The sequence below is a fragment of the Hetaerina americana genome, unplaced genomic scaffold (genome assembly GCF_022747635.1).
Source record: "Hetaerina americana unplaced genomic scaffold, ioHetAmer1.1.p SCAF_4, whole genome shotgun sequence".
Taxonomy (NCBI): domain Eukaryota; kingdom Metazoa; phylum Arthropoda; class Insecta; order Odonata; family Calopterygidae; genus Hetaerina; species Hetaerina americana.
The window spans coordinates 47,622,423-47,649,337 of NW_027286985.1; the positions used below are offsets into that span (position 1 = coordinate 47,622,423).

Below are 26,915 nucleotides of genomic sequence, written 5' to 3' on the forward strand. Positions count from 1 at the left end.
TTTTTTTCACTCCCGCCGTCAACATTGCCCTATTAACCTATGACAATGGACCAACATTTGCCTTCCATTCCGCAGCTGTTGACTTTCCTTTGCAAGGATTTCGTGACAGACCGCGGAAGTCTTGCAGCGCCATTGCCGGGCACAGATGTCACCACAGTGAACTTATTCCACAAGTTGTCAGGGTTGACTATGCTAATATTAATATGCTATGCTTATGCACCCCATATTTTATTTGGTAGAAGATGATTGACACGATTTCTCGTCACATTTTAAATATGACGGCATCACTCAATGAGCGTGCCATTGCAAGCAGATTCCTTTTAAGGCGTCCCACCGAGCAGCAGTCTCTGCGTAGACTAAGTTTCCCATGGCTCCTCATTTTCTATCTATAAGGAATTGGTAAGCCTACATGGAACAGCCATAACTTCCTCCAACATTAGTCTCAGGGGTCATGGACACTCCTAACTTATCCAACTTGACAGGTTTGTAGCCCATGGGTGGAGGCAGTTTGGGTCCCGTGTTCATAAACTGCATTTATTTCAATTCGCTCCTTTTCAGGAGTATATCTTTGCGAACAAATTCCATTTTAGTGCTTCAATCAGATGACGTTCCTCGGAGGGTATTATTGTTTGTGCACCCTATATCACATGCTGCAGGTGAATGGATGTTTTAATCAGAGAAACCTTATGCAACGAATACTGGTGAGAAGATACGTTTAAGTATTATTCTCTGGTCGATATGTTTTCTTCCGCCGCAATTCATTGAGTTTTTCTGTCAAATCTCTTGATTAGTAGTACGCACAGAAAGGAAAGTTAATCTTATTATTATATCTATGATGAACTGGGTAGAAATGTGCTTCTCGAAATGCCTTCTCAAAAAGAGGTCAGTTTTTGGCTAAATAACCTCCACAATGGGTGCGAGGGCTTAGTTAAGTTTACACTAAAGAGGCTGTCTGCCAGATCCAAAAGACGTGGAAGTACCTAACACGACTAAGAGTTGGATCTTATTGGACAAGCAACCAATGGGACAAACCAATTGGGACACATCTGGTAGAACTTAGACCACATCGATAGGGCATAAGAGAACGGCTCGTTTGTGCTAGTTGACTACAAGACATTATTCTGCCGAAAACATAAAAAAAGAATAACAATCGCGGTGGGCAGCTGAGATCCGTTTGATGGTGGACTACTCCACCCCGAGGAGGCTTTCTCACCAACTTTATGCGTTTTTCATTTTCTGACACAGGTGAAACGTATTTAGCAGACATGTCTACTAAACATTTCGTAGACATTTTCTGACACAGGTGAAAAGTATATAGTTAATTTACATTTGTGTGCCCTTATCTCAAAACAGTTGAACTCTTCCTCACTTCACGAGGCAGTAATAATGTATGAGTATCCGCTAATGGCTAAGATCTTCGATTAATATATCATTCTGAAGGGGTAGGATTCATCCATATTTTGTACTATGAATGTACAGCAATATAGACCCTACGTATAAAAGTAGAAGATAAATAAAATTCAGCAGAACCATAAAGAATAAAAGCAGAGTAAATTGACTGACCTATCCTGAATTAATATTTCTGTTTAAAATGTCAGTTAATTCGCTTGATTTCCGGCTTAAATTTAGTGGCGAATGTTTAGATTAATGTAATAGCATAGAATGGTTTCAGGTGGCCATATATGAAATGGCAACTGCAGTCGAATTTCCCATTTAAACGTATTATTTTTAGAAGTGATTAAGGCATTGAAATACTACCTTGATCAAAAAGTTCCCGGAATAACCACCGTGTGGCGCTCCCATCGTTCCGATTTGAGTTCTGTTTTTTTTTGTTAAATTGGTACATCTGTTGTTGATATTCCCTTTAAATCTTAGTGTCATAACTTGACATTTGCAAAAGTTACGTAGCCAAGAGTACATCTATCTCTGTGTGTGTTGGCGATTTTTTACAATTGCAGAAATGGATTTAAATTTGCAACAACGAACTTGTATTAAATTTTGCGTAAAAAACGGATTTAGTGGCGCACGGACGTTGGAAATGTTGGAAAAGTGTTTCGGCAACGATTCTCTAAAAAAAACGGTCGTTTACCAGTGGCACGAGCGGTTCAGAAGTGGTCGTGAGTCAATCGAAGATGATGAACGCAGTGGCAGACCATCGACATCGAAAGTTGGTGAAAAAATTGATAAAGTAAAAGAAATGTTGGTCAATAACCGCAAATTAACCATCAGAGAAATAGCGGAGGACTTGAACATTGCCTATGGATCCGCCCAAGACATTGTGGTTAATGATTTGGGTTTCCGTCGTGTAGCAGCAAAGTTGGTGCCAAAAGACCTCAATTTCATGCAAAAAAGAGACCGTGTTGACGTCGCAAAAGACATGATTTGCGAGGCTGAATCCGATCCCACATTCATCAAAAGGATCATTACTGGAGACGAGACGTGGGTTTATGAGTACGACACGCAATCCAGACATCAGGCAAGTGAATGGCGTTCACCAAATGAGCCGAGACCAAAAAAACCACGTCGTTTTCAGTCAAAAAAGAAGGCAATGCTGACGGTTTTCATGGATTACAACGGTGTAGTGCATCATGAATTTTTGCCAGAAGGCCAGACAGTAAACAAAGAGTATTATTTGGGCGTTATGAGACGTTTGCGTGAAGCAATTGGCCGAAAGAGACCAGAAATGTGGGCAGAAAACTCGTGGATTTTGCACCATGATAACGCACCGTCGCACAGTGCTATCATTATTCGTAATTTTTTGACGAAAAATGCAACAAATACCATCCAACAGCCACCGAATTCACCTGATTTGGCTCCCTGTGACTTCTTTCTGTTCAATCGAGTTAAAAAACCATTACGGGGAACGCGTTTTAGCAGCCGAGAGGAAGTAATGGAAAAATCGCAGGAAGCACTGATGGACATACCGAAAACCGAATATAAAAAATGTTTCGAGGATTGGATCAAGCGCTGGCATAAGTGTGTTGCAGTCGATGGGGATTACTTTGAAGGGGACAATATAGATTTAGATGAATAAACTTGTATTTTTAATTTTCTGAATAAATTCCGGGAAATTTTTGATCAAGGTAGTATGTGGTAACAAATAAACAGAAGGTACCATCACAATTGCTTCTGAGCGCACTAATTTACTTTGGTACTCGCTAGAATTTATTATGTTCAGAGAAATGCGCAAATGGCCGCGGAATTGTGTAAGTCCGATGCAGTCATTTTCGAGGAAAACGTTAGATGGTAACTGTTGTCGGCGTCGTTAAGCCTTATCTAAAACGTTTTCGTTATGCCGAAATGATTCACAAAATGTGTTTTCCTCTTACACCGGATGTAATTAGTTAGTTTAATGAGAATTGAATTATTTAAATCGGAATGTCACCACGATGTCTCTATGCATATGTATTTTTTCCAAATCCCACAGTAATTCACATTATAGAATTGCCTCTTTGAAGCTAGAATTGGAATTAACTTTTACCTAGGGGACGAACGTTAATTTGTTGATAATTTTTTTACGGATTATTATAATGCGAGTATTTTTAGTATCTAAAGATTTTTGTGCGTGAATGGTACGCGAGCCCTAGTGAATTACAAATAAAAATGTTATTGTGGTGATTAATCTCGGCTAATTTGTAGAGGAAATATGGAACTAAGGATTTTTTATCTCCACGGGTTCATGCCATACTGTGGCCGAGTTGTTTCTCCAGAAAAAAACGTAGTTTACTATGACCAAGGAGGGTGATTCACTGGATAGAACAGAAGAATCACTTAACTTGAGATTACATATGAATTATGTTCACAGAAAACCTATGAATTTCAAAACCTCATTTAAGAGCGATATATAGTTCTTGCTGTTTTTTGTGAACTATCTCAAAATACCATTCTGAGATATTTAAAAAAAACAAGAGAAGCCTAAGAAGGTGTGCTCACTTAATTCATTGACATCGAAGTTAAATAGGGAGTCGGTAGTTTGTTGCGAGTTTGTATGTTATTCCGTGGAATTTTCATCGCTAAAAATTAATGGTGTAAATCTATAATTATGATTTACCATGAAAATATGGATGATTAACTGGAGATATATAGCGTTAGTTCTGTACTAATATTTTCCTAACAAACTCTTTAGAATTTTTAATCCTGAACACTATTTTAAACCAATGACGGACTAAGTTTTGACTCTATATGCTTGAAAATAAAAGAAGCGGTGGACTTAGCTCGCTCACCCTTGGTGTAATGAGTACTCCAAATTGAGTTCATTAATGATCAAATGCCTATGATACCTACATCAAAAGAACTTTGAAGGTTGAAATTTAGTGGGTCAAAGACAAACTATTAGTCCTTATCAATTAATGGCTTCATTTCGCCCCTTTCTCCTTTCCTGGGGAAGTGCCTACGTTATTTCCATTATTTAATGTTTGTGGTTTCAAGTGGCCGAATTGAAAAATACATTTAAGCGTCACAAGTGGGCGTGAAACGGACATGTTTTTAATTCGTGTAATCGTTGTTGCAGGAGACATGAATGCCAAGGTTATGCTCTAAAATATCGGTGATATTTTCTATTAAATAATGTATTAAGCTTCTGGCTCGTAGAATGTTTTGAATATTGATTTGAATATTATAAAATTAAAAATACTTTGAGCATAAGTAATATAGATTGAAAATTATCTTTCACAACGACGTGTCAACAAATTTTAATAATAAATTCAGCCGTCAGCTGAATTTCATGTAAACACACGAGGAAGGACATTATCCTAAATGTACGAGGTTTTTGAGATAAGAACTATGGAATGCGTACTTATTTACATTTTACATATCTCCTGTACATATGCGCAGTAGTTCAAGGATAGACAACTACATGACGTTTCTTCGATGAGCGCAGCCAGGTGCTCATTCTGCAGAAATCAGATCAGGTGGAGATAAAAATCACAAGAAGAAAATACACGTCAAGATAGGAATCATTGGAAAACATGACAATTTAGGTCAGAGGAGAGTACCTAAATGTATACTATCCAAGAAGAAAAACTTATTTTACCTTCATTCTTATTGGCCAAAGCAGTCTTTTTTGGCAATTGTTACTGATATGTGGTCAAAAAATACCTAGTTAGTGCGATAATCATCAGTGCAGGGCCTAACTTTGTGACATGTGTAGTCACATGAATTTAATTTGCCCTTTTCTGCACCCACCCAGTTATCTGCAATTTAATTGGAGTACGATCCCCCCTTGCACTGCGATTATTTTAGCATGAATGCCATCGCAAAAATGTGAAAGTCTTTCATGCTGCCGAATATTTGACCGAACTAATCGTGTGTATGCTTGGCAGTTACATAGAACTAGTTTAAAATAACACTGGTTATTATCCACAGTCTTCAACTCAAACGTCGGTTTGATGAGTGAGGGTGTGCAGAGCACCTGGCACTTAGCCCTACGGCGTGTGAAATCGAGACGTTCCAGCAAAGTTTGGAGGGATGAGGGGAGGGAGGGCCAGACTTATTTCCCTGCGCCGACTGGGAGATTTCCCGGAAAGTTCTTTAACCTAGAATATCACACAGATTTGGTATAATCGGGGGCGTCAAGTTTTCTCCCTCCCGGATTTAAACCCTGGGCCCTCCTGACGAGGGCCGGCCGAACGCCCCAACCGCAGGGCCAATACTTCAACACTTAAGCGCAAAAATCACTCTCAAGGTCATACCTTTTCCTCCGTGTCCTTCTCTTTCGTCCACCATTTCTTCATCTCGCAGGAGTCGGGTCGGGTCCGCGCCCTCCTGGGACCGTCCGCCCGCGACTAGACGTACGGACGTCCCCGCTCTTCGACGAGCGAGTGCTCTGTCCCCCTCCCTCCCTTGCGAACAAGTCGTCGCCTTCTTCTTCCCGAGCCACCTCGCTCCTGGGAGGTTGGGTGCGGAGGAGAGGGAGCTTAAGGCCTTCGTTGATGGGAGAGTGAGCAAGAGGCTGCAGAATCTGTGGGGGAAACAATATCCGTGACCGAGAGCACTTGTTGACTGAAAGGCATCCCAGATGAAACTGAGACAACCAGACGGGTGGTGGAAAGGGAGAGGGTATCTCGCTCGCTCTTTTCGCTTCTTCTTCCTGGCCCCTCCCCCTCCCGCAACTGCTTTCTCTCCCTCTCCATTAATCCGATCCCCGCATGTGTGCGTGAGGCCCTTATCTCATTCCCTCTCTGATAAAGCCTTTTCACTCTTCCCCTCCAGCCACCACGCCCCTCCACTCTATAGAACGATTAAGGCGTGGCCTTCGAACGAGTTTTTTTTTTTAACTTTTCGCTTGTAAAGCTCAGTCAGATCTCACTCTGCGGAAAGGTTAGCCTCCTGAAAAATGTTATTTTGCAAGAAACTTACACCAAACAAGAGCCTTAATTCTCAGCCCATCGCGAGAGCTGATGTCTTTCATTCAAAACATCCTACCAAATAAAGAGAGGTTTCTGGCGGTCCTAACGACTTTTCTTCTACGTATCGCTAAGGCATCCGCTCACTTGGCCGAAATTATTCTCTTTTTCAGTTCCTTGTTTACTTCTACCTGCCTTCATGCTTTCTATGCATTGTCTTCCTTCCTCTTCTCTGCTGAGCTAAATATCTCCCTTTAATCCCGGCCCCAGCATCCCACTGCCTCTTAGTGTTTCCTTCATCCACTTTTTTGCCTTCTTTCCTCTCTTCGCCCACCATTAAAAAAATCAGGCTTCATGTTGTCCAAATTATTTTTCTCTATTCTACACCGTACCTAGTTCTCAAAAGCTTATAATGTGAATTCAAGCTCTTGTATTAAGATCACTGTTTGACCATTCATGCTTAAATGTTCCTTTCCCCAAAGCAATTATTTTATTAATATCCCATTTAACATGCATTTTGACACTAAAATACTGCCCAAATACGTGACAGCCCTCCAGCTAGTCCAATTTATTTCTTCCCACTTTAATATTTAACCTACTTTCGAGAATCTCATCACTTTCGTTTTCTTATAGTCAATTTCTATTTCATGCCTCTCAAATTGCTCCTGTGAAGTATTCAACGATAATTACCATATCCTGGCTGTCTGACTAGTTAATGCTTGGTAATCTGCATGTGTGATGATGACTTGATCAACTCATAACTGACTTAATCATTGATAGTGAGGGGGGAGAGTCAACGAGGAGTGGCCGTAGCACTGAATAGGAACCTAGGGAGAAGGGCAGTGGATATAGAGCGGGTGAGTGATAAAATTGTATTGGTAGAGAAAAAAGCAGACCCTTGTAATTTAGTTGTAATCCAGGTTCACCTGGATCAAATTCAATCAAATTCACTCCACCCACTTCCATGACTCGCTTAACATTTTATCCGTACATATATTGAACAGAACATGAAATAATGGACATCACTGGCTTACTCCCCTGCCTAAATCGGCCCATTCCTACTCTCCATTAGCTATCCGCACTAGTGCTGTCTGACATTTGTACATGTTCTGGATAAGTCATCTTTCCCTCCAGTCTCTGTCAAACGCCTTCTAGAAATATACCGAGTTCACATACATCCTTGTTCTACTCGAAGTTTATTTCCGCTAGTGACCTCATTATTCCTTTAGTATCTCTTGTGCCCATCCTCTTTCTAAATCCGAACTCATCCTCTCCTGTGTAATCATTTACTCTCCTCTCTAACATTCTGTTGGTGATCTTTGCCCTATTTGAAGTCAATCCTATATTACTATAGTCCTCGAATACTGCTACATTTCTCTTTTCCAGGATGGTATCGATATCGAAGTCTTCCGGCTAAATTCCTCCCTCATAAATATGCACGTAAAAGCTCTTCCTTCCTCATCTTCCTTAATTCTTCATAGGCTCTGCAGGGTTGTTAAAAACCATAAACACAATAATCAACCCGAGGGTCGATTTTGTAGGTGACGGTAGAGTTCACCCGCTACTAAGCCCCACTGCGTGTGAAATTCACACATCAGAGGGGCCAGTTCCTTTCCCTATGCCGGATATGGTTTCACAGGAAGATCTGGTATCCTAAAAATCACATAGTTTGGGTGGAGCTGCAGGTGCCCAGAGAAGCTTGCCCGGGAACCCGGGTCCTCCGATCAGTAGAACAACGCTCTACCCCTGGACTATCACGACCCACCTAACGCAGGGTTGTTATATATTCTCAAAATCTATTTCATTTACTTTAATGGCATTTCTGTCTTTCAATCTTTCTTGGTACTCGGTCATCGTTATCGACATTTTTTCCCATTTTCATATCCAAACTTCCAGGCGCATTATCTTTATCATATTGAAACTTTATATATTCTTTCCATCTTATCAGGACCTATTCTTCTTCGATTAATATTTACCACGTTGCAGACTTAATAGTGTAAACGGAATATCCTTTGTTACCTTTCAACATTTACTTCACCTTCCCGTTTAACGCTCCATTGCGCTCTATCGCTTCGTTAACGTCGTTCCACTTAATTGTGTTATCAATCTTCTGTGTTCCATGGGTTCCTGACACCTTTTCCATTCTCCCTTCCTAGAGTTTTGTCTGTCCCTTTTTTTATCCCTCATTTGAGAAAATCCCATCTGCCTTGTATCGTACCCGCCCATTTATCATCTCTCACAGTGTTATTAAAGGCCTTCTAATGCTACTACCTCTTCGCCACAGTTAAATCTTCTTTGTTTCATGTTCTCTTACTACTTGCTTTAATTATATTGTGATCTAAATCCACATCTACTCCCGGAAAACCGATATTCCTAAATAAATTCTAACCATAATACAGTCGAGCTTTTATCTACTGGAATTTTGCATACATGTCTACGCTTACTGTAGTGTTTAAGCTATCTGTTTGTGATAATTAAGCTGTATCGTCTGCAAAACCCGATGGTTTTCTTTCCGCGTTCATTCCTTTCTCCCTAACCCTACCCTATTAATTCACTGCCGTCTGTCCTTTCGCCTACCAATGCATTCCAATTCTCATTAATATGAAGTATTTTCATTCAGGTGCATTCACAATGCTGTCATCTAACTGGCCGTGTGGACTATTTACTTCTTGTCGTCATACAAGTATATATACCTAGATCAACCCTAGATTGATCGGGTCTGCTCCAATTTTTTCTCATAACATTCTGTTATAATGTTCACCTATTCCACGTTGAATACCTTTCGCCCCAATTCCCAGTACATTACTATGACTATGATATGTTGACTCTCTGCCCTCCGCTATATACGTGTATTGCTCAATAACTTTCGCTCCAATAATCACAACAATCTTTTCATCTCATCTCGCATTGGCCTAAAATGTCAATACTTCCATCTTGCAATTGATATTTTCCAAATTCCTAGTCTTCAGCATCGTCTGAGTTCTAAGTTCCTTTTTTCACGGTCGTTCTCTTTTTCTGCCCCATTTTCTGAGTCATCCCCTCAGTTGTGCTAGAATTTCGTGAGATGACGACCGCGGAAGCTTTGCCTCTCCCGCCGTGGGCACGACACACGGCCGACTGGGCCGAGTCCCGTAGTTGCCGGGATTCATTATCATTATGGTGTCCATCCGATCAGGCAAGTGGAGAACTATTGGACCAGAAGAGATAATATATAGTGGCAAACAACCCCGTTTCGATGGTTTTGTTGCTCGCTGATTCATAAATGAAAATTTGAATCTTGTAATTCTTTTGAAGTAAAATTCATTATTTCATGCGGATAATTAGGTTAAGGGTGTTTAGCCAAAAGACCCTTAACCCTGATTCACCCTTGATTCCCATTTATAGGCCCCGTATGTTTAAAGCTTTGGCAAAGGCATGGTTTTTGGAATACTTGCATACTTGTGATTTCTTTGAAATGGTATTTTGTCAAGAAAAAGGTTACAGTTTGTTTGAGACTAGCAGAATTCTTCGTTGAATATTCATTGGGGAAATCTTCGGTGATATCTTTCACTACTTTCTAAATGGTTGTCTTATTCTTGAGCCCCCGATCATCGATTGAGATGAAGAATCCTCACGATGGGTTATAGAAATGTATGCATAACCTGCTAGCCTGTTTGACAGTAATTGTGAAAATAGACGCGAAAGCTGAAAGTATTTTTATATAGAGTACGCACTCCGAGAAAGGAGACAGTTTAGGAGCCATGCTCCCGCTGTATTTCCGAGGCTGCCATAAATTTCATTTATTCTATTCATCCAGCTATTTAAATTTACCAAGAATATGTATTGGGAAAAATAGGACCTAGGAAAAGGGGTGAAAAGGGAGTATTAAGGAGATGAAAACTTACGAAAATTACGTTGACCTTTTCCTCCCGCCCAAATAAATCGAAGTCTGAAATTGAAATTGAGAACTCTTTGTTTGATTGGATAGGCGAGGGTGGATCTCACACGCTTAAATGGCGTGTGCAATTCACACTTCAGGACAGAGGGGCCAGTTAATTTCCCTGTGCCGCCTGTGAATCCCGGAAAGAACGGGCACCCGCGCATAACATGGGGTGGCCAAAGGCGTCACCCGGAATCGGGCCCAGGCTCTTCGGTCAATAGCCCTAAGATCTACCCACTGTGCACTCAATTTCGTGAGAAACGCAAAAGAAAATAGTCGTAGTTGGTTTTCAAAGTTGTATAATGATGTGGTTCACCACTGCAAACACTTGCAGCAAAAGACCTGTCACAAAAATACTTCGCAGTATGATAATAAATGAACCGTTGAAAAGCTTAGGAATACGAATAACATGTTTTGCCTAAAAAATAGGATTGAACCGAAGGGCAATATTTCAAGGTATTCCGTATGCAGTTACTGGAATAGCTTTCCCTCTTTTTCTCCATTCTGAAACAATTTTCTTCTGAGTAATGAGACAATTATCCTCTTGGGTTTCCTTCTAACTTGTCAGGTGGGGCAACGATTTCCTAAGTGGAGCCTCTCTTCGTGTCGCGTTACACAGGTAGTTGATGGATGAAATCTCAGCATTAGTTCAGATTCAAGTTAAAAGTTGAACATAGAGGTGTTTTTCACTGAAATTTTGGCGTTATTTTTTACCTAAATTGCTTGTTTTTAAAATTATCGGTTGAAGAACAAATAATATACAGCCGCGGTTCTTCGGGTTGCTTTCAGTATCATTATGCTGTTCCTTCATAGATCCATCTCTTCAGTTAAACGATGCTGCTATGATAAGGAAGTCTTGCCAACATCAGCAAACATTATTCTTATTTAGGTAAGGAATTGTCCACTCCCATTTCGTCGTAAAACGCTTCTTTTCACCTCATCCTTCCAACTTCGTGTATCATGCGCTACTTAAATCTCGTCTTGCTATAAACCTCCATTCTGAAAGGCATTCATTAGATTAATTCATGAATTTTCTGCTAAAAATAAAAAAGAAATTTCACTCACAAATTTACCTGACAAAAGATTATCGAATTGAGGTGCATTGAGGTGAATTACATGGTACCCTAGAGGTGAAAGCACCCGGAGGGTCATGAACCCCAATCCTCGGTGATTCCTCGACCTACTTCACCTTAAAAGCAAGGTACAATGAGTTTTCCGACATTTCTTGTGAAACCACAAGTGGCAGAGAGTACGTACCAATCTGTGATGTGGATGCTATACGCCGTGTCCACAATAAAAATGTGCTATTTCTTGAAATAGTGTGTCTGGACTTCAATGTTAGTTCACCTAATCAGAGCATTTAAAAATATATTCTTTTATTAGCAATAATAAAAATTCTAAATGTCACAACAATTTGTTGCGTGCAACGCGTTTAAATGTCAATGCACCATCATCACCAGGCACATAATACTATATTGATTGTCATTCCAGTGAAAGCCGCTTGAATGGGAAGTTTTCAGCCATTATGAAATCCACACTGATTAATTACACTTATGAAATTGATATGCAGGTAAATGACATGGCCGAGTGGATTTTTCTCCATTACTTAGCATTATGGATCTTTTCCATTCGGATGATTTCCTTACATGTTTCCTCACTCGAATAAGCTTCCACATACCTTCAGCGATTGTGGCAGTCAGGGAAAAAACTTGGAGCGCGAAATGAACAGATACAGCCCAGCATAACAGTATATTCGATTAACTGCTGACATCACCGGCGGACTTGTCTCTAGCCCACCTATTACATAAAGAACCCTGCGACGTGGATTTTACTTCTTGGTGCAATTCAATACGCATTATATATTTCTTAATATAATTTTGTTAATAAATTCTACGAATATGTTTTGACCTAACTTCCCGTCAAAACTTCGTTCTACAGGTATGTATCCCGACATGGGTGGCTCTTGGCTTGTGTTTGCTAACACGACAACATGAGTTGCTTCGGGAATGGTGTTGACAACTGTGGGGAAATTCTGACACGGAAATCTCCTTAAGATTGACAGTAAAGAGGAAGAAGCATTCGATTCTCTAAAGCCTTTTATCCCTAATGTTCTGTGGATCACGTACCGGCATAATCGTTAAACGGTGAATGTCGGCCGTGTTGCCGTTCTGTATTTAATTTTCCCGAACTTGGGAGAGATTAGTTCTAGCAGCGCCCGATCTCATGTTTTTACCTGCATTTTCTGGTTTTTGATTGCCATGGCTGTACCGAGACTACTGTGCATAAAATTAATGTGATCAATAGGGTATTACTTAGCCTTGTTATTTCCCATGCGTGGACGCGTGCTATCACAACGTTGAAACCTCACATTCATTTTCCGTCGGCTAGCGAGATTTTTATTACTGCAAATTAATTTTTCACCAAGTGTATTCCGCCATGGCTGACGAATTCGGTGAGTTGTGATGATACAATATATGACTTATTGTATCTACCATATTGGGGTATTTTGTAATTGTGGCATACGCTTTGAAATTCGAAGAAAGCAGGAAAATTTGGATACTGGGGGTACTAAGAGTCAATGAGCATGCGGGAGCTGTGGGAGAAGGAAATATTTTGGATAGCTTTTCAATATAGAGGGAGGAAACCAATTGACGCTTTACATTATATTAAGGAAGGAGGGGGAATCTGCAAGTTTTAAAAAATGGTTAATAAGGGGTTTAAGAATAGGCGTTTAGTTACGCGTTAGACTAAACTTAGACGTACGACATTCCTGATTCCCTAAGTCCATCCAAATATACCGTAACCCTTCAACTACGGCGTCATGTTACTTTCAAATTAAACTGATTCCAAGAATGTACTATCTCGACGCATGTACGAGTTCGTACTTCTATCATAGGTTGGTTTCACCGCTCGAGATTTCAAGTAGTGATTATCCACGTGGAATATAAAATTGACAAATAACTTAGGTACCATGCTATTGGACGTAATAAGAGCACTGCCAGGCTCTCCTCCTCATCATAAACTTACATCTTGTTCTGCACAAGAGAAATTTTCTCTTGTGCCTGCACCACAAATGCAATAATTACTTCTTTTACAGATATTTCCCAGTATTTAGAACTTTTTTCATCAAATTCAGAAAAAAATCTACGTTCAGTCCCAGTTAAGGTACTATCAGACTCAGATTTAACTAATAGGCACCTTTAAACTTGAAGCGTCTGATGCTATACCTAAACCAAAACTTATAGCGTCATTGAAACGGAAAGAGAATTGAGACCAAAGACTATAGGGTGAATGCTCTTTGACATGACTGCATTTTTCTTCTTTGCTCTGCATGGAAATGGAAATATGTAAAAAGTGATAGAAATGTTTGGAAAAAGGCTTGAGACTAGAAGTAGTTGACTTCCTAAGGTTATTGTGCAGCTGAGTTTACATGACACCTTAAACTATGATTAAGAAAATCTGTTGCATGATGGTACAACTTTGAGTCCCATAATAGATAGAATTCAAATTAGCTATCTGTGGATTAGTAAATGGAAGAGCCGTCAATTTGTCTAAGCCACTAGGCAAGTGGTTTATAAAATATTGACAACTATTAATTAGAAATTTAGCATTTTATGGCATGACAGTGAATAAATACTCTGAGGTAGAAAGATATGAGAAGACTGGAGGTCTTGAAGACGTGAGTAATGAGTTTGTTATTATGCGTTAAATATCTTTGAGGTCATCAGCCAACTAACATTCCATCAAATTTTATTCTAGAGAGACAATCATATACTGAAGGAAGTGATGATTAGGAGAATCTGGGGAAATAATATAGAATCTTTTTTGGATGCTTGTAGAGGGGGAGGGAAAGTCAAGAAAAAGGGAACATTCATCATTGAGAAAATAAATTAAGCTTAAATTTCATTTATTTTTTCTTACTTCTATTTCCTCAGATTTTTTATGGCTAAAAGTAATTCTCTTATCTAACCAGAACAAGTTATATGGCACCAATTATAGCGAAGCAAGATAGATGTTTCATTGAACAGTTTTTAGATGATATTTTGTTTCTATTCTGAACCACTATTTAGAGGAAGATTTTTAAGAATGATTAATATTTTTTAAGACTTTTAGAGAAAATTATTTTTCTAATAATAAGTAATTCTGTCGTTGGGATTATTCAGATATTCTTTGAATCACATTTAACAAGTTGTCTTATCTTTATTGCTCTTCAGCTGGTTTACATTTTTTCAACACGTATACATATTATTTTTACCTATAAATTGATCTGAGGCACATTTATCGTTATAGATTGGACATAAAAACTGATAAAAGTTTCTAAAACATATCTCCATAAAACTTTTATGCTTCAAAACTATTAGTATCACTCATTTTCTTTAGGTTTACAGTAGTGATAGTTCATCAGAAATAATCATTCCTGTTATAAAATTTTTTGGTAATATATTATAGGTAATTAACAGTCTAATTAAAAGAATTAAATATTTTCAGCTATTATTTTCCTAAACTCAAAATATACATTGAGCACTTTTTAATTAATGAAATTTACATAATGGGGAGAAAATTGGGGTGAAAATGGTTATTCTTTTTCCATACAGTCCGACAGAAATTGAGTCTTATGTACTTATTAAACTTTACATTACAAGTTTTGGAAAGAGTGGATTGCTTCATTTGGTTATTTATTTTTGTTATTTTTTCTAGACCATTATTGAATCACCAAGTGTAGGGTTACCTATGTGAATACGGTTCATAATACAATTTAATTAGGCACACACCCATAATTAATAAGGTATATATTAGAAATATGGTTGAATATCATTCACATCTCTCAGGTTCACATTTAAATGTGACATTGTGAAGAAAATTTAACATGAAATTAATTTAGCGCATTTGAATAAATTATATGTAAGCATAACTACTGTTATAGAATTTTACTTCATTTTATGCTATCAACAATACGAACTGTTTCTTGGATAACTATTTTGAAAGAAAATAGAGATGTACTTTGTGCCAATAATCCTAAAACAGCCATGAAACTTCATAACATCTTTGGGAGTAGATAAAATAGTAAGGTTTATTTTATTTGCAGCATCAATAATATCAGCATATAGGGACATTTGGGGAAAACCCTTCTGAGTGATTCTATTCTATAGTATGTATTAATGACCTTATAGCAAAGGCTTATGCTCTGTATTTTGGTGTATGTATTCCATTCTATAAAATATTACTAGGAATACCACAATGAGCTCAGATCTTTAACATCCCTAACAGTAAAAATTCATGGGCAATAACCTTAAAATAGTAATACTTTGCAACAAGTCTTTACACATGAACAATTGCGATGTTCTTGTATTATATGTATATAATATATAATTTACAGTTATATACAAATACCGTAATGGCAGGTATAAGTTTTCTATTCTCACATAAAACATAAAAATATTGACTAGTCCTTTTTTAAACAATCTTTGGTCGGATGAACACTTTAATTCACAATTCCAACATTGAACATGCTGCTTTTCTCTTCGCACATACAACTGATTGGTATCTAAATTAAATATATATTGTGAAAAAAGTCTCTTGAAATTAAGATATAAATGCACAGGAAATAATGGCATTCAACGGGTTTCAGCATCCCTGAGAGTCATAGTTAACCCTAATACTTGCTAGCTTTGCAACCGGATGAGAGAATTCTTGTTCCTCCACTATCATCTTATGAACACCATTTATTTCCCAAAGATACCAAAACTATTTCTGTTTCAATACTGGGTAATGATCTCTAAAACATTTCCATACACTACAAGAGAGAAATTTTACTTCTCACAATCAGTATCACTATTGATCCATTGGATACTTGATGAGCATAAAATTGTATTTAAACCAGGAACTGTTCCACTGCAATGGACCCAAAGCACAGTTTCTCAAACTCACTTCTTCACTTCACTCTTTAACACAAGATCCATTCTTCTGTTCCTGATATCACAAATATTCTCCTCCTTTGGCACCTATTGTTCTTGGAGTTGAATTTGAACAGTCTGAAATTAATGGAATTAATTTAAATAGGAATTGTGGATGAATCTGGAAGATTATTTCTGCTATTCTCTATAAAATCATTGACAAACTTACCATTTTGAACATCTAGTGAATTGAGCCTAAGGTTTGTTTTTGATCTATTTCCATAGTCAAGCCAGTCATCCCTCAGGTTAAGGTCTGAAGGACCCCAGTCCTCAGTTGGCCGAACAGCTTGTAAAATTTTCTGAAAATTAAATTTCACTTGTTATATAAAACATTACAGTGGCTATTGTACATATTTAAATTTGTATTATTCCTACTGTAGATGACTTAGATTTACATATTTCTATGGCTTGGCTTTAGTATTTATTTGTTTTTCCTTTAGCTCAGTGTTCATACAATAAGAAAATGATTAATCTAATGTAATGTTTTAACTACATTAGAATAAATAATTAAAGAATTAAAGAATAGAACAATTCACAGAAGTATAATTATATTTCTGTGGATTGTTTATTCTTTACACTTCACAGTGATTTATGTTTTGAAAGAAGTATTTGCATTATTTTTTATAAGCCTACTACTTACTTCTTTGAATGATGGTCCTTTTTGTTGAAACACAGCTATAATTGCTATTATTGGGATTTGCAACATGGACAAGCATGCTAAACACCAACCAACTCCATCTGCCCAATCGGGATAGTCATATTCTTCATATCGTAATGGTTTATGTACAATTAAGGAATAAATGAAAATGGCCTGTAAAAATAATTAAAATGGCATGTGAACATGAGAAACTGCAGGCAATTTTACGTTGATCACAAGTAGTGATTTTCATCCCACTTGTCAGGGAATTTTTATGTCTTTTGGAAATATCACTTAAGTTGGTAAATCATTCAGCTGCTGACTGGGAGGCTCCAGGGTCAAATCTGGGTGATACTATTAGGAACCACCAGCTAAATGTGGCACTGTGCTTTTTTAGATACCAGAATATTGAAACTAACCAACTCTTGCACATAAGAAAGAACTGGGACTCTTAATCACCTACTGAATTAAATAGTTATGCATCACCTACTCCATGAAATATATAAGCAAGCATGTCATAGTCTTGCAGCATGTAAAAATACATGCTGCAAGACTATTTTCAAGATGAGACCTAGCCTAACATATGAAAACTAGCATTTAGTTTGCCAGTTGTTATGGTATGTTTATAAATACATGTATTCAAACATAGGATGTTGTAGCCTTTAACACGGTCAATTTGTCAAACTAAATCCTGTCTAGGGACTGCTGGTGCAGATCATTAATCAAAAATTTTAATTATTTGCTAGACACATGGAATCTTTAGGTTGGCATTCCCTAAGATGGCTAGTGCACTTTAGCACCCATTAGTATTTGCAGTTGCCCCTTCAGTGCCCCTCTAAGTCCAGTTTACTGTGAGATTATATGGCGTTTCCATTTATTTTCACATATTTTGCAGTCATTGAACTATTTTATTCTTCAGCAATGATATGTATTGGCCAGCATCATATTAGTCTCATTTATCAATGATTAGACCCTTTATTGGAGTTTTCCTTTCACAACTATTGAAAATATTTCGGAAATTTTACACCATTGCAAATAATTGAAGTAATTTATAAAAACAGTATCTATCTACTATATCATTTATATAGTTTTATGCAAGTTGATTCATTTTAAGTTTTTGCCAAAAAGATATCAATATGTTATAAAAAGGGCATTGCAGAAGACACAGTGACTGAATATGATTAGTGACTCTTTCAGCAAACATGTTGCGTTGTTATACCACAATATTGCCACTAATATATTCCACTGAATTGTGAATTGTCCGAAGCTATGCAGACCTGTATTCCTATTTATACTGAAACTGTTTAATGAGAATAAGTGAGAATGAGTCAAGCTAATGGCAGTCTGTCATGGCTGATCACTACATGCAAATTTGTACCAATTGAACAATATCTAAACATTATCTTGATTATATGATTTTCCTTCAGAGTTTTTGCTGGCCAAATATTCAGGGTGAAAATTTCTTTTTAATAGCGGAATAGTGCACACCTTCAATGCAATCAAAACCTCAATGTTAACATTATTCTCCCTATCCAAATGTGCATAGTCTAGAAAAACTTGAGGTAAGTCATGCTTTATGGTACCTTATGCTCTCTCTTTAAAATAATAACCCAATAATAAATATATATGTGAAGTTGTGATACATGTGACTTCTAGTTCTGGTACATATACTTCATCAAGCCTTGTGCATTACCTATAGCATATCAAATTTACCACAAGTTTTTCTTACACAAGAAGTTAATCATGTCATGTCAGCAGCAGGGATGCAGAAAACTTACTAATTTGGTCCTTATCAACCTGCATCAGAACTTATCATGTTGAACCCATTGTTTATTATAAATTATCTCAAATGATTGTAGAATACTTTCTAAACAGAGATCTCTTTCATTTTATATTAACAAATTTAATATATATTTTAAACATCATAAGCATTTGATAAGTTATCTTAATTCTACATGATGTTTTGTGTTCTACTCTAATGTGTCATTTTCAACTTACCAATAATATAACAGGGGCAAAGAATGCCCATGTCACTCTCCAGTAAAACTGGGGCCTATACCCAAGCATAAATTCAAGGTCATCACAAATTTTATGAAGCCCTGTAAATAAAATATTACTTGTTTGTTGAATTCTTTAAGCAAAGATAAAGTCACAGCAAAAACGATGCATAATTACCATATATCCAGATGAGGCCTATACATTCAGATATAGCTATAAAAAGAACTGCTATTCCTCCACCATAAGCATCCATCAATGTTAGTACATAATTGCCCCCCTGAAAAAGCAAATTTATTTGTGAATACAGTTTTAATTATAATAATTCATAGAATTGAAGTTTATCTGGTGAAAAATTTAATTTCATGAGATTGTAAGAGATATTTTGTGTACATACGTATGTTACACATGGAAGCCCAACGAAATAGCAGAGAATGGCTGTTAAAACACAGAAAGAAAGCTTCCTGTTCCTCAATGATGTAAATTCGTCAGATACACTTGTCAGTACATTTTCTAGAAGAGCAAACTGTAACAGTAAATATTAGTACATGTATAAATTTATTTCTTTTTGCAGTTTAATTAAAAGTAACTAAATTTCATTAGCTATTAAAATTGTAGCTTAAGTAGATTAACCAAAAAAGATTTGGCTTTGATTAATAATAGATAATTATGTGCATATAAAGTTATATTGCTTGAGATAGCAGTATAGGAGTTCATCTGTAACAATTATACATCTAATATGAAGAAATCGTGAACAACACAAACACAATGAAAAAATTAGCACATTATACTGATCTTATTTCTCATGAAGAGACATATTGAATCAATACCACTTTGCAAAAAAGTATGTAATACATTGAAGGAAGTATGTAAAATATTTTAAGCTTAATGATGAATATTTAAAGTAGGGGGAATGAGAAAAATCCTTTACCTCACTATCAAGTCCCAGAATGAAGAGCATTAAAAAGAATAATATTGACCATAGTTGGGGTATTGGTAACCGAAGAAGGGCTTCTGGATAAGCCACAAATGCCAACCCTGGCCCTTCCTTCACAACATGGTCAATAGGCACATTCAAATCATGAGCCATTGCACCAAGGATGGAGAATGTTACCATGCCTGATATTATACTTGTGATGGTATCTAACACGCTGACAACCAGTGCATCCCTGTGTGAAAAGAATAATTTATTATAATATAGTATTACTCTATTATATCTTAGTAGGCATTATTGCTTTGCATAGTAAAGTGTTGAATAGTTGCTAAGTAGTAGTAAAGTCAAATAACATGTTTTTAATAAGGCTACTTTAATTGCTTGGCAAATCATGATTACAGGATTGAAGTGTACCCCAATTTTTTGTTTATTTATTTACTTAATTTTGATTTTACAAACTTGTTGTGGAATGCAGTAGACAAGTAGTAATAAAATCGAAGAAAATGTTTATTCTTTAATTACTTTAAAAATCAAGATAAGAGACCTATAATTTAACCTATTTTTTGTATTTATTTACTTAATTATGGCATCATAATAAACTTGTGGAAGGCAATGCGTAGGTAGGGACTGGATTTTATCCTAATTATAATACCCTCATGGAATCTCAAGAGAGAAGATTGTCTAACAATACAAAATTTCCCCTTGAATTCATGAATTACACTTCAGAACATAAAAACAAGGCATTTTGGCCCAATGATGATGAATTTCTCATGAATGATTAATTATGAATTTAAGTTTGATATATGAGTAGCTGCTAATTTTTAATGTAACGATTCAATTTTATTTGTATTAAATACTTTCACCGTTTCTGTCTGATTCAAGTATTTTACCTAAATTCTCCCCTGACAAATCACAGTGCGTCTCATGCACTGGTGCATCTTATGGGCCTGGAAATGTGGTATTAGAAGATATATAATATTACTAGAATATTTGCACTATGTATAGAGTTTTGGCCTCCAGTTGACTGATTATATCAGTATTTTCTCCAAATTATAAGATCTAAATAACTCATTACAAGTTATAACATGAAATATCAGCTTATCTCTGGAGGCAAACTAAACTGACTTAAAAATAGCTTGTTTGAAGGGAGGAGGAAGGGGTACTATCACCAGACCATGCCACAGTGGCAGTGTTCATATTGAAGTGGGTTAGTGACTGGTGACTATACTCACTTGAAACCTGATAACATATTCCCTCATCCTTGGATATCAATGAAGGATATCTAACTTAAACCATTTGTTTTGTTTTCTGGTAAATCTTTTGGGTTTGGAGTTTGGTTGTAGTCGCTTACTTTTCTAAAGAAAAGCTTTTATTGATTTAGATGTTTGAAACTAGCTCTATTAGTTTCATAGAAAATTTTTATGAAGTTACTCATAACCTCTCCAGTTATTTGAGGCTGCATTTTCAAATGACCAAAGCAGCACTAACTGTATTTGCCACATTGGCTATGTTGATAAATAAAAATGCTTTAGCCTAAAAAATCATGTAGTTTTCATCTTTGCATGGACTTTTTAACCCACCCTTAGATTTAAAAAATGTCAATGAGATAACAGCAAATGTGAAGATTGATAGGTACTATACCTTCTGCAGTGAAATATAATATTGCCCTATAGTTCTTTGGAATTTCTTTGAGTATCAAAATCTCTCATCTTAGCAACTTATCTTTAAGAATATAGTGAGGATATTTAAACTATAATTTAGAAAACAATATACTAAAGGTGGCAGCCAATGCCCGAAAAATTCAGCTCTAAGCTGTTAAGTAGGAAAACAATACCTGTAAACATTATTCCTGAAGTCATTATAGCTGCTATACATAATCAGTCCTCCCATTGATACACTTAAGGAGAAGAACATCTGCCCAGCTGCTGCCTGCCATACCTAAGTCAGATATCAATTTGGCTTTAGTGAGCAATTCACACTTGAAACAGTTAACAAACAAGGAAAATGAATACTCAGTGATGATTTTTGCCATCTTTGAACATTCAGCAGGATATTTAGTCTCTAATTATAATTTTATATCTCACTGATATCACAAAAATAACAATTTTAATACACACTAATTAGAAATGACTTGTTATATTCATGAATCAAAGGAAACAATAGTAAAACAAAATAAGATACAATAAACAAAACAATATATGTTTCAGGATTTAGGACACAATAACCTGGTGGGGAGTCCAGCAAGTAGAGTGCTGGGCTATTAATGAGAGAGCCAGGGTTCAATTCTGGGTAATGGCTTTGGATACCCTCATATTCACCAAAGCTGTATGATATACTATATATATTGTATGTATGTATGTATATATATATATATATATATATATATATATATATATATATATATATATATATATATATATTCTCCATGAATAAATTGGGGTAGCTGAAAAATATTAGCCTAAAAAACTGTATGACAGTATGTAACTGAGTGATGGTCAAACTGAGTATGCATATCCAAATCTCTGTAATGACAGAGTAATCTTGTAGTGGCCAATAATTTCATATCATTAATAATGTAACAATAAAATGAAATGTCATAAAGTTCATTTATAAGATCATAAGTCTGTTATGCTTGGCAAAAAACAAGTTTCACTCTCAGAAAAACAATGGGATTTTAAGATATTAGTCGCTACTTGACATAAATAATAAAAAAATTGTTATGAGAAAGTTTTTTACAAATAATTCAATTGCAGTAAATTGAGTGGCATTAAGTTTCATATTCATAATAATAACTATGTGGCTAAATTTAGTACATATTTGGGTCAAATATAGTTTAAAAAACATCAACTAGTGCCTTCAATAGCAAATTTAGTTTGATAGGTGAGGGCAAAGGGTGATTGGCATCTTGCGAATGGCCCTTTGGCTTGTGAAATTCTAGCTCTCACAGGAGAAGACAGGAAAGAGTTTTTCCCATGTATCACCTGTGATTTCTTGGACAGTCAGATATTCAGAAAAATCACTTAACTTGGGTTAAGTTTGATGAGCTTAGAAGTATCTCTCACATTTGAACCTTAGGCCCTTTGGTCAGTACCTAGACATAATACTTGATAGACTACCATGCTAAATCAAAAATCATTATTTTTATATATCTTTATTGACTTAATAATATTATCACAACCCTCCCTCAAATATGAGATTTGTAATAAATGAAAAAAACACTTTGTTTCAATCCACCACTTTATTACAGGTACGACTAGTTTCGACGCTACGGCGTCATCCTCAGGTACAAAGTTTAAAGTCACAATCATTTCGCTGTTCACATCATTTATTAAAATGAACTTCCACAAAGTTGAGGCTGAAACTATTGAACTAATGAGATTTGTATTTTTTGGGTTTTAGTGAACAAATAAATTAAGGTTGTGGAGCCATTAATCATCTTTTTAAAGAAAAACCAATCTAAGCTTTCTTTGAGGATATTTATGAATTTTAAAATCTGGTGGATTACAGATGTACTATCCATGTATATTGATTAATGAATTTGCGGAGACATTAAGTTTGCAAATTTTTAATGGACAGAAATGGCATTTTTTATTCACAGTTGATACATAAACAATACCTGGACATCAAGTAGTCTTTCCCATGATGGGGTCACAAAATACAAAACTCCAGCCATAGCACCATCTTGAACGAGCCCAGTTACCAGAAGAATGAAGAGAATCAAATATGGAAATGTTGCAGCAAAATACACAACCTGTAAGATTTAAATGGATTTTAAGTGAATTTCAATTCATTCTATTATGTTCATTATGCTTGCATTTTGTAGGTATAAGAAAACTAATCATTTGATACACATCTTTTGGAGTATGCACATATTTTTTTAATAAACCCAACAAAATATATTTAAGTAATATGTCTGTTGGTTGTGAGAACCATTAATCAAGAACTGAGAGAGGGAGCTGGATGAAACTTTTTTCAAATGGCTCTCTCTCTCTCTCTCTCTCTCTCTCTCTCTATATATATATATATATATATATATATATATATATATATATATATATATATATATATGCATATGAATATCATTGCATATTACTCTTATTGCAAAGACGAGTTGATTTTTTTGACAAAAATCAGCATCAGTCAATGACTGAGTGAACATATGTGCATGTCCATTTGAGCTTAGTCTGTGGAATAACTATGTTCATATATACATGTAAATGTATTGCATATATATTATAATATTTTGAGTTGCAATCCATTATCTACTGCCAAAGTAGATGGGCTGCCCATTTGTAATGTATTGTCAATATCAGAGGTTGCAATCCTCTGCCATTTATGAAACATTGCAACAGCAATTTGCATTTCTTTGAATGTATATTTTAAAAATATGCGGGAAATACTAGATTAGTAACTTAAGCAGAGTCACCCATTGGTATGTATTGAAATGCAAGAATTTCACAGCATAAAAATCATTCCTATCCAAGAGGATTTGAACCTGAATTCCTCTATATCCAGTAGACCACATTAGCTGGTTAAGCTACTGAACTTTACTCTAAGCCTTGGTAGCTATAGCCCTTGGCTGGACATAGAGGAATCTGGGTTCAAATCCCTGTCAAGGAGAATGATTTTATACTGTGAAATTCTTGCATTAAAATGTACTTCTGTCAATATGAAACATTTTTATATTGCCATGAATACACTAAACATGCATGCTGGTGTGCATGCAATGCTAGTTGAAACTGAAGATTAGAGTAAATAAGTAAATATTTAAAGGGTGTTGCTGTAGCAAAGGTGACTAAATTCAATATCAACTCAACATAGCAGTCTCAATTGTTTTGTCAATAAATTTCCCATAGCTAGACTGTTAGCTCAATGCACAAGATTGTGAACGATTTTAAATGATAGCCAATGAAAACATGATGGTATGTACATATTTGGGAACATAATACATAGGTAAATAAGAATATAAATACCTTTCCAGATGTCTTGATGCCTTTTACAAGGCAGAGCACTACCACCACCCAAGAGAATAAAAGACACAAGGCTAAATCCCATTTTACAGTTCCTAAGTCTTCTATCCCACTTGATAAGTGAAGCACATATCTCCTGTTGTGAAAAGAAAAAAGAACAATGAATAAGATTCAAATGCATATAGATTCTAAAGCCTGGTGCTAACTATGAAGCAACATTCTGATCCAAAGAATAAGATTCAGCTTTGCAGGTATTGAAGCACGTGAGGCCGTTGACAGGCATTATTCTTTAGCCACTTATGTATTTTGGGAATTCTTAATTTAACAATTAATGTCCTACATTGGAGTTGTGAACTGATTTTATTTATGGAAAGGAATGCTGCCAAGGAAATTCTACTTTGTTGAAAGTTGTTTTGATTAGAATTTTCTTAATTACCTTAGTTAATATCCTCAGGCAGTACAAGATTCAGATCATCTAAACTATATCAGACCCTCTAGCGTTTCTTCCATTGATAAAGAAAAACCTTTTTGGAGTTATTTTATGCATTTTTTTTGTGATTAGCAATACCATTCATCCTCATGCTAATTTGACAATTTCAATTGATTTGAAGAATAATGCACAAAACAAAAAGCATGCTGCAATTTGCAATCAACTTCCATCCAAAACATGATATTGGGTATATCGCACAATATTCATGATTTTAAATGAGTGGGTAAGAGTAAATGTAGAATATATTCAGCAATTTTAAAAAATTTCTTTTATATTTTGACCACTTACACTGCACATCTGCTTAACCTTAATATCATGATTATTCAGTGTACTATACAGTATATTCATTCATATTATTAATACATGAATATGGCAAACTCATATACTACCTATACTTGCCAATTGAGAATGGAATTATAATTCATTGTATTTAGTTATATCCCTCTGTAATTTCCTATGACTTTCAGAGATGTTGCTCTGGTTTTCTACTTGAGAAGTGGGATCCTGCTTCATGTGGGTATTGGCAGAAACCTTTAATTTCCATTCTAATCTATGTCTGAAATGATTTTTCATCACTGATTTATAAAATGGTCGACCTATTTCAAGATTTATTTGATGTATTTGATCTTCTGAGCTGACCACCTTCTGGTGTCCATGTATGAGTTACTGCAAGTATTGTTGAATATAAATATGACTAAAATATGATATGAATATGACCAATAATTATGCTGCTTTTAAATCTTTTCCATCTTGAAATAAAATCAGCAATTATTATTACAATAATACAATGGGTGAGGAGTCAAATGTTTCATTGCAAGGACAGAGCTAGCCATTGAAGAGTTGTGGGAAACCTTGAATTAGGATGTGAATGGGGTTGCGTGTAGTTTTCAGTGGGGTAGCATTTTTCCATTTTAAGTATTAATATGCTCATTTTCCCCTTAAATTCTCCAATAATAATTGCATTTAATAATCTAAGTCATGCAAATACTACAAATGCTATGATATTAGTGAAATTGAGGCAATAAATTCTTACTCCCAGTATTGTAGGCTTGCTGTTTCTTTGTAAGTTGAGTTAGTTGACATGGTGCCATTTCCAGCACTGTAGTTGTGAGCCTGTGAAAAGAATTATTCAAAAGAAAAATTATTTTATTGAACAGCATAGTTGTAAAACATTATTATGGCAAAAATACCATATTTGTTGAAACTATTTATTAGCACTTGTATTTTTCTTCCTCTTAAAACTGTGGAAATTCACCTCAGGACATGTGTAACAATTTTGCCAATGAACGGCATCGAAATGTTGAAATTGGGGTGATAGTTAAGGAATTCATTACCAAATTGCTTAAGAAATCCTATGCCTTTGGTATAATTTGTTCCTCATCATCTTAATAATTGAATATAAGAAGTGTGGCTAAGGTGATGTAGAAAGTATTTTTCTACAATTTTACATTTTGGCCATTTGAATCGTGGCCAAAATGGGATTGGGATTAGAAGAAGCTTTCATAAGGATACCATTCTTAAATTATTTTGAATTACAATCCCATTTTTTAAACAATGCCCGTTTAGATCATGAAATGATTTGAAAAAATCATTCCAGAGTGCTCTTAGAATGGAGGTTTCTGTGAAACATATCTGCTGTAATCAAGGAACATAGGTGAGAAAATTGCAGAAT

At 35.9% G+C, this 26,915-nt stretch overlaps 1 protein-coding gene across 1 annotated transcript in view; it reads right to left on the reverse strand.

Annotated features, from left to right (window-relative positions):
* Nucleotides 1-14,474: 14,474 nt before the first annotated feature.
* Nucleotides 14,475-26,915, reverse strand: part of LOC139691924 (sodium-dependent proline transporter-like) — a 60,531-nt gene continuing 48,090 nt past the window's right edge. Inside the window, exons 4-14 of the mRNA XM_071589873.1 lie at nt 26,277-26,356; nt 24,757-24,889; nt 23,400-23,534; nt 21,618-21,721; nt 19,781-20,018; nt 19,247-19,375; nt 19,030-19,129; nt 18,853-18,953; nt 16,858-17,028; nt 16,387-16,516; nt 14,475-16,295 (exon numbers count right to left, since the gene is read on the reverse strand). Of these exons, the coding sequence (XP_071445974.1) occupies nt 16,240-16,295; nt 16,387-16,516; nt 16,858-17,028; nt 18,853-18,953; nt 19,030-19,129; nt 19,247-19,375; nt 19,781-20,018; nt 21,618-21,721; nt 23,400-23,534; nt 24,757-24,889; nt 26,277-26,356 (1,377 nt within the window). The 3' untranslated portion in view covers nt 14,475-16,239. The remainder of the gene's footprint in view (nt 16,296-16,386; nt 16,517-16,857; nt 17,029-18,852; nt 18,954-19,029; nt 19,130-19,246; nt 19,376-19,780; nt 20,019-21,617; nt 21,722-23,399; nt 23,535-24,756; nt 24,890-26,276; nt 26,357-26,915) is intronic.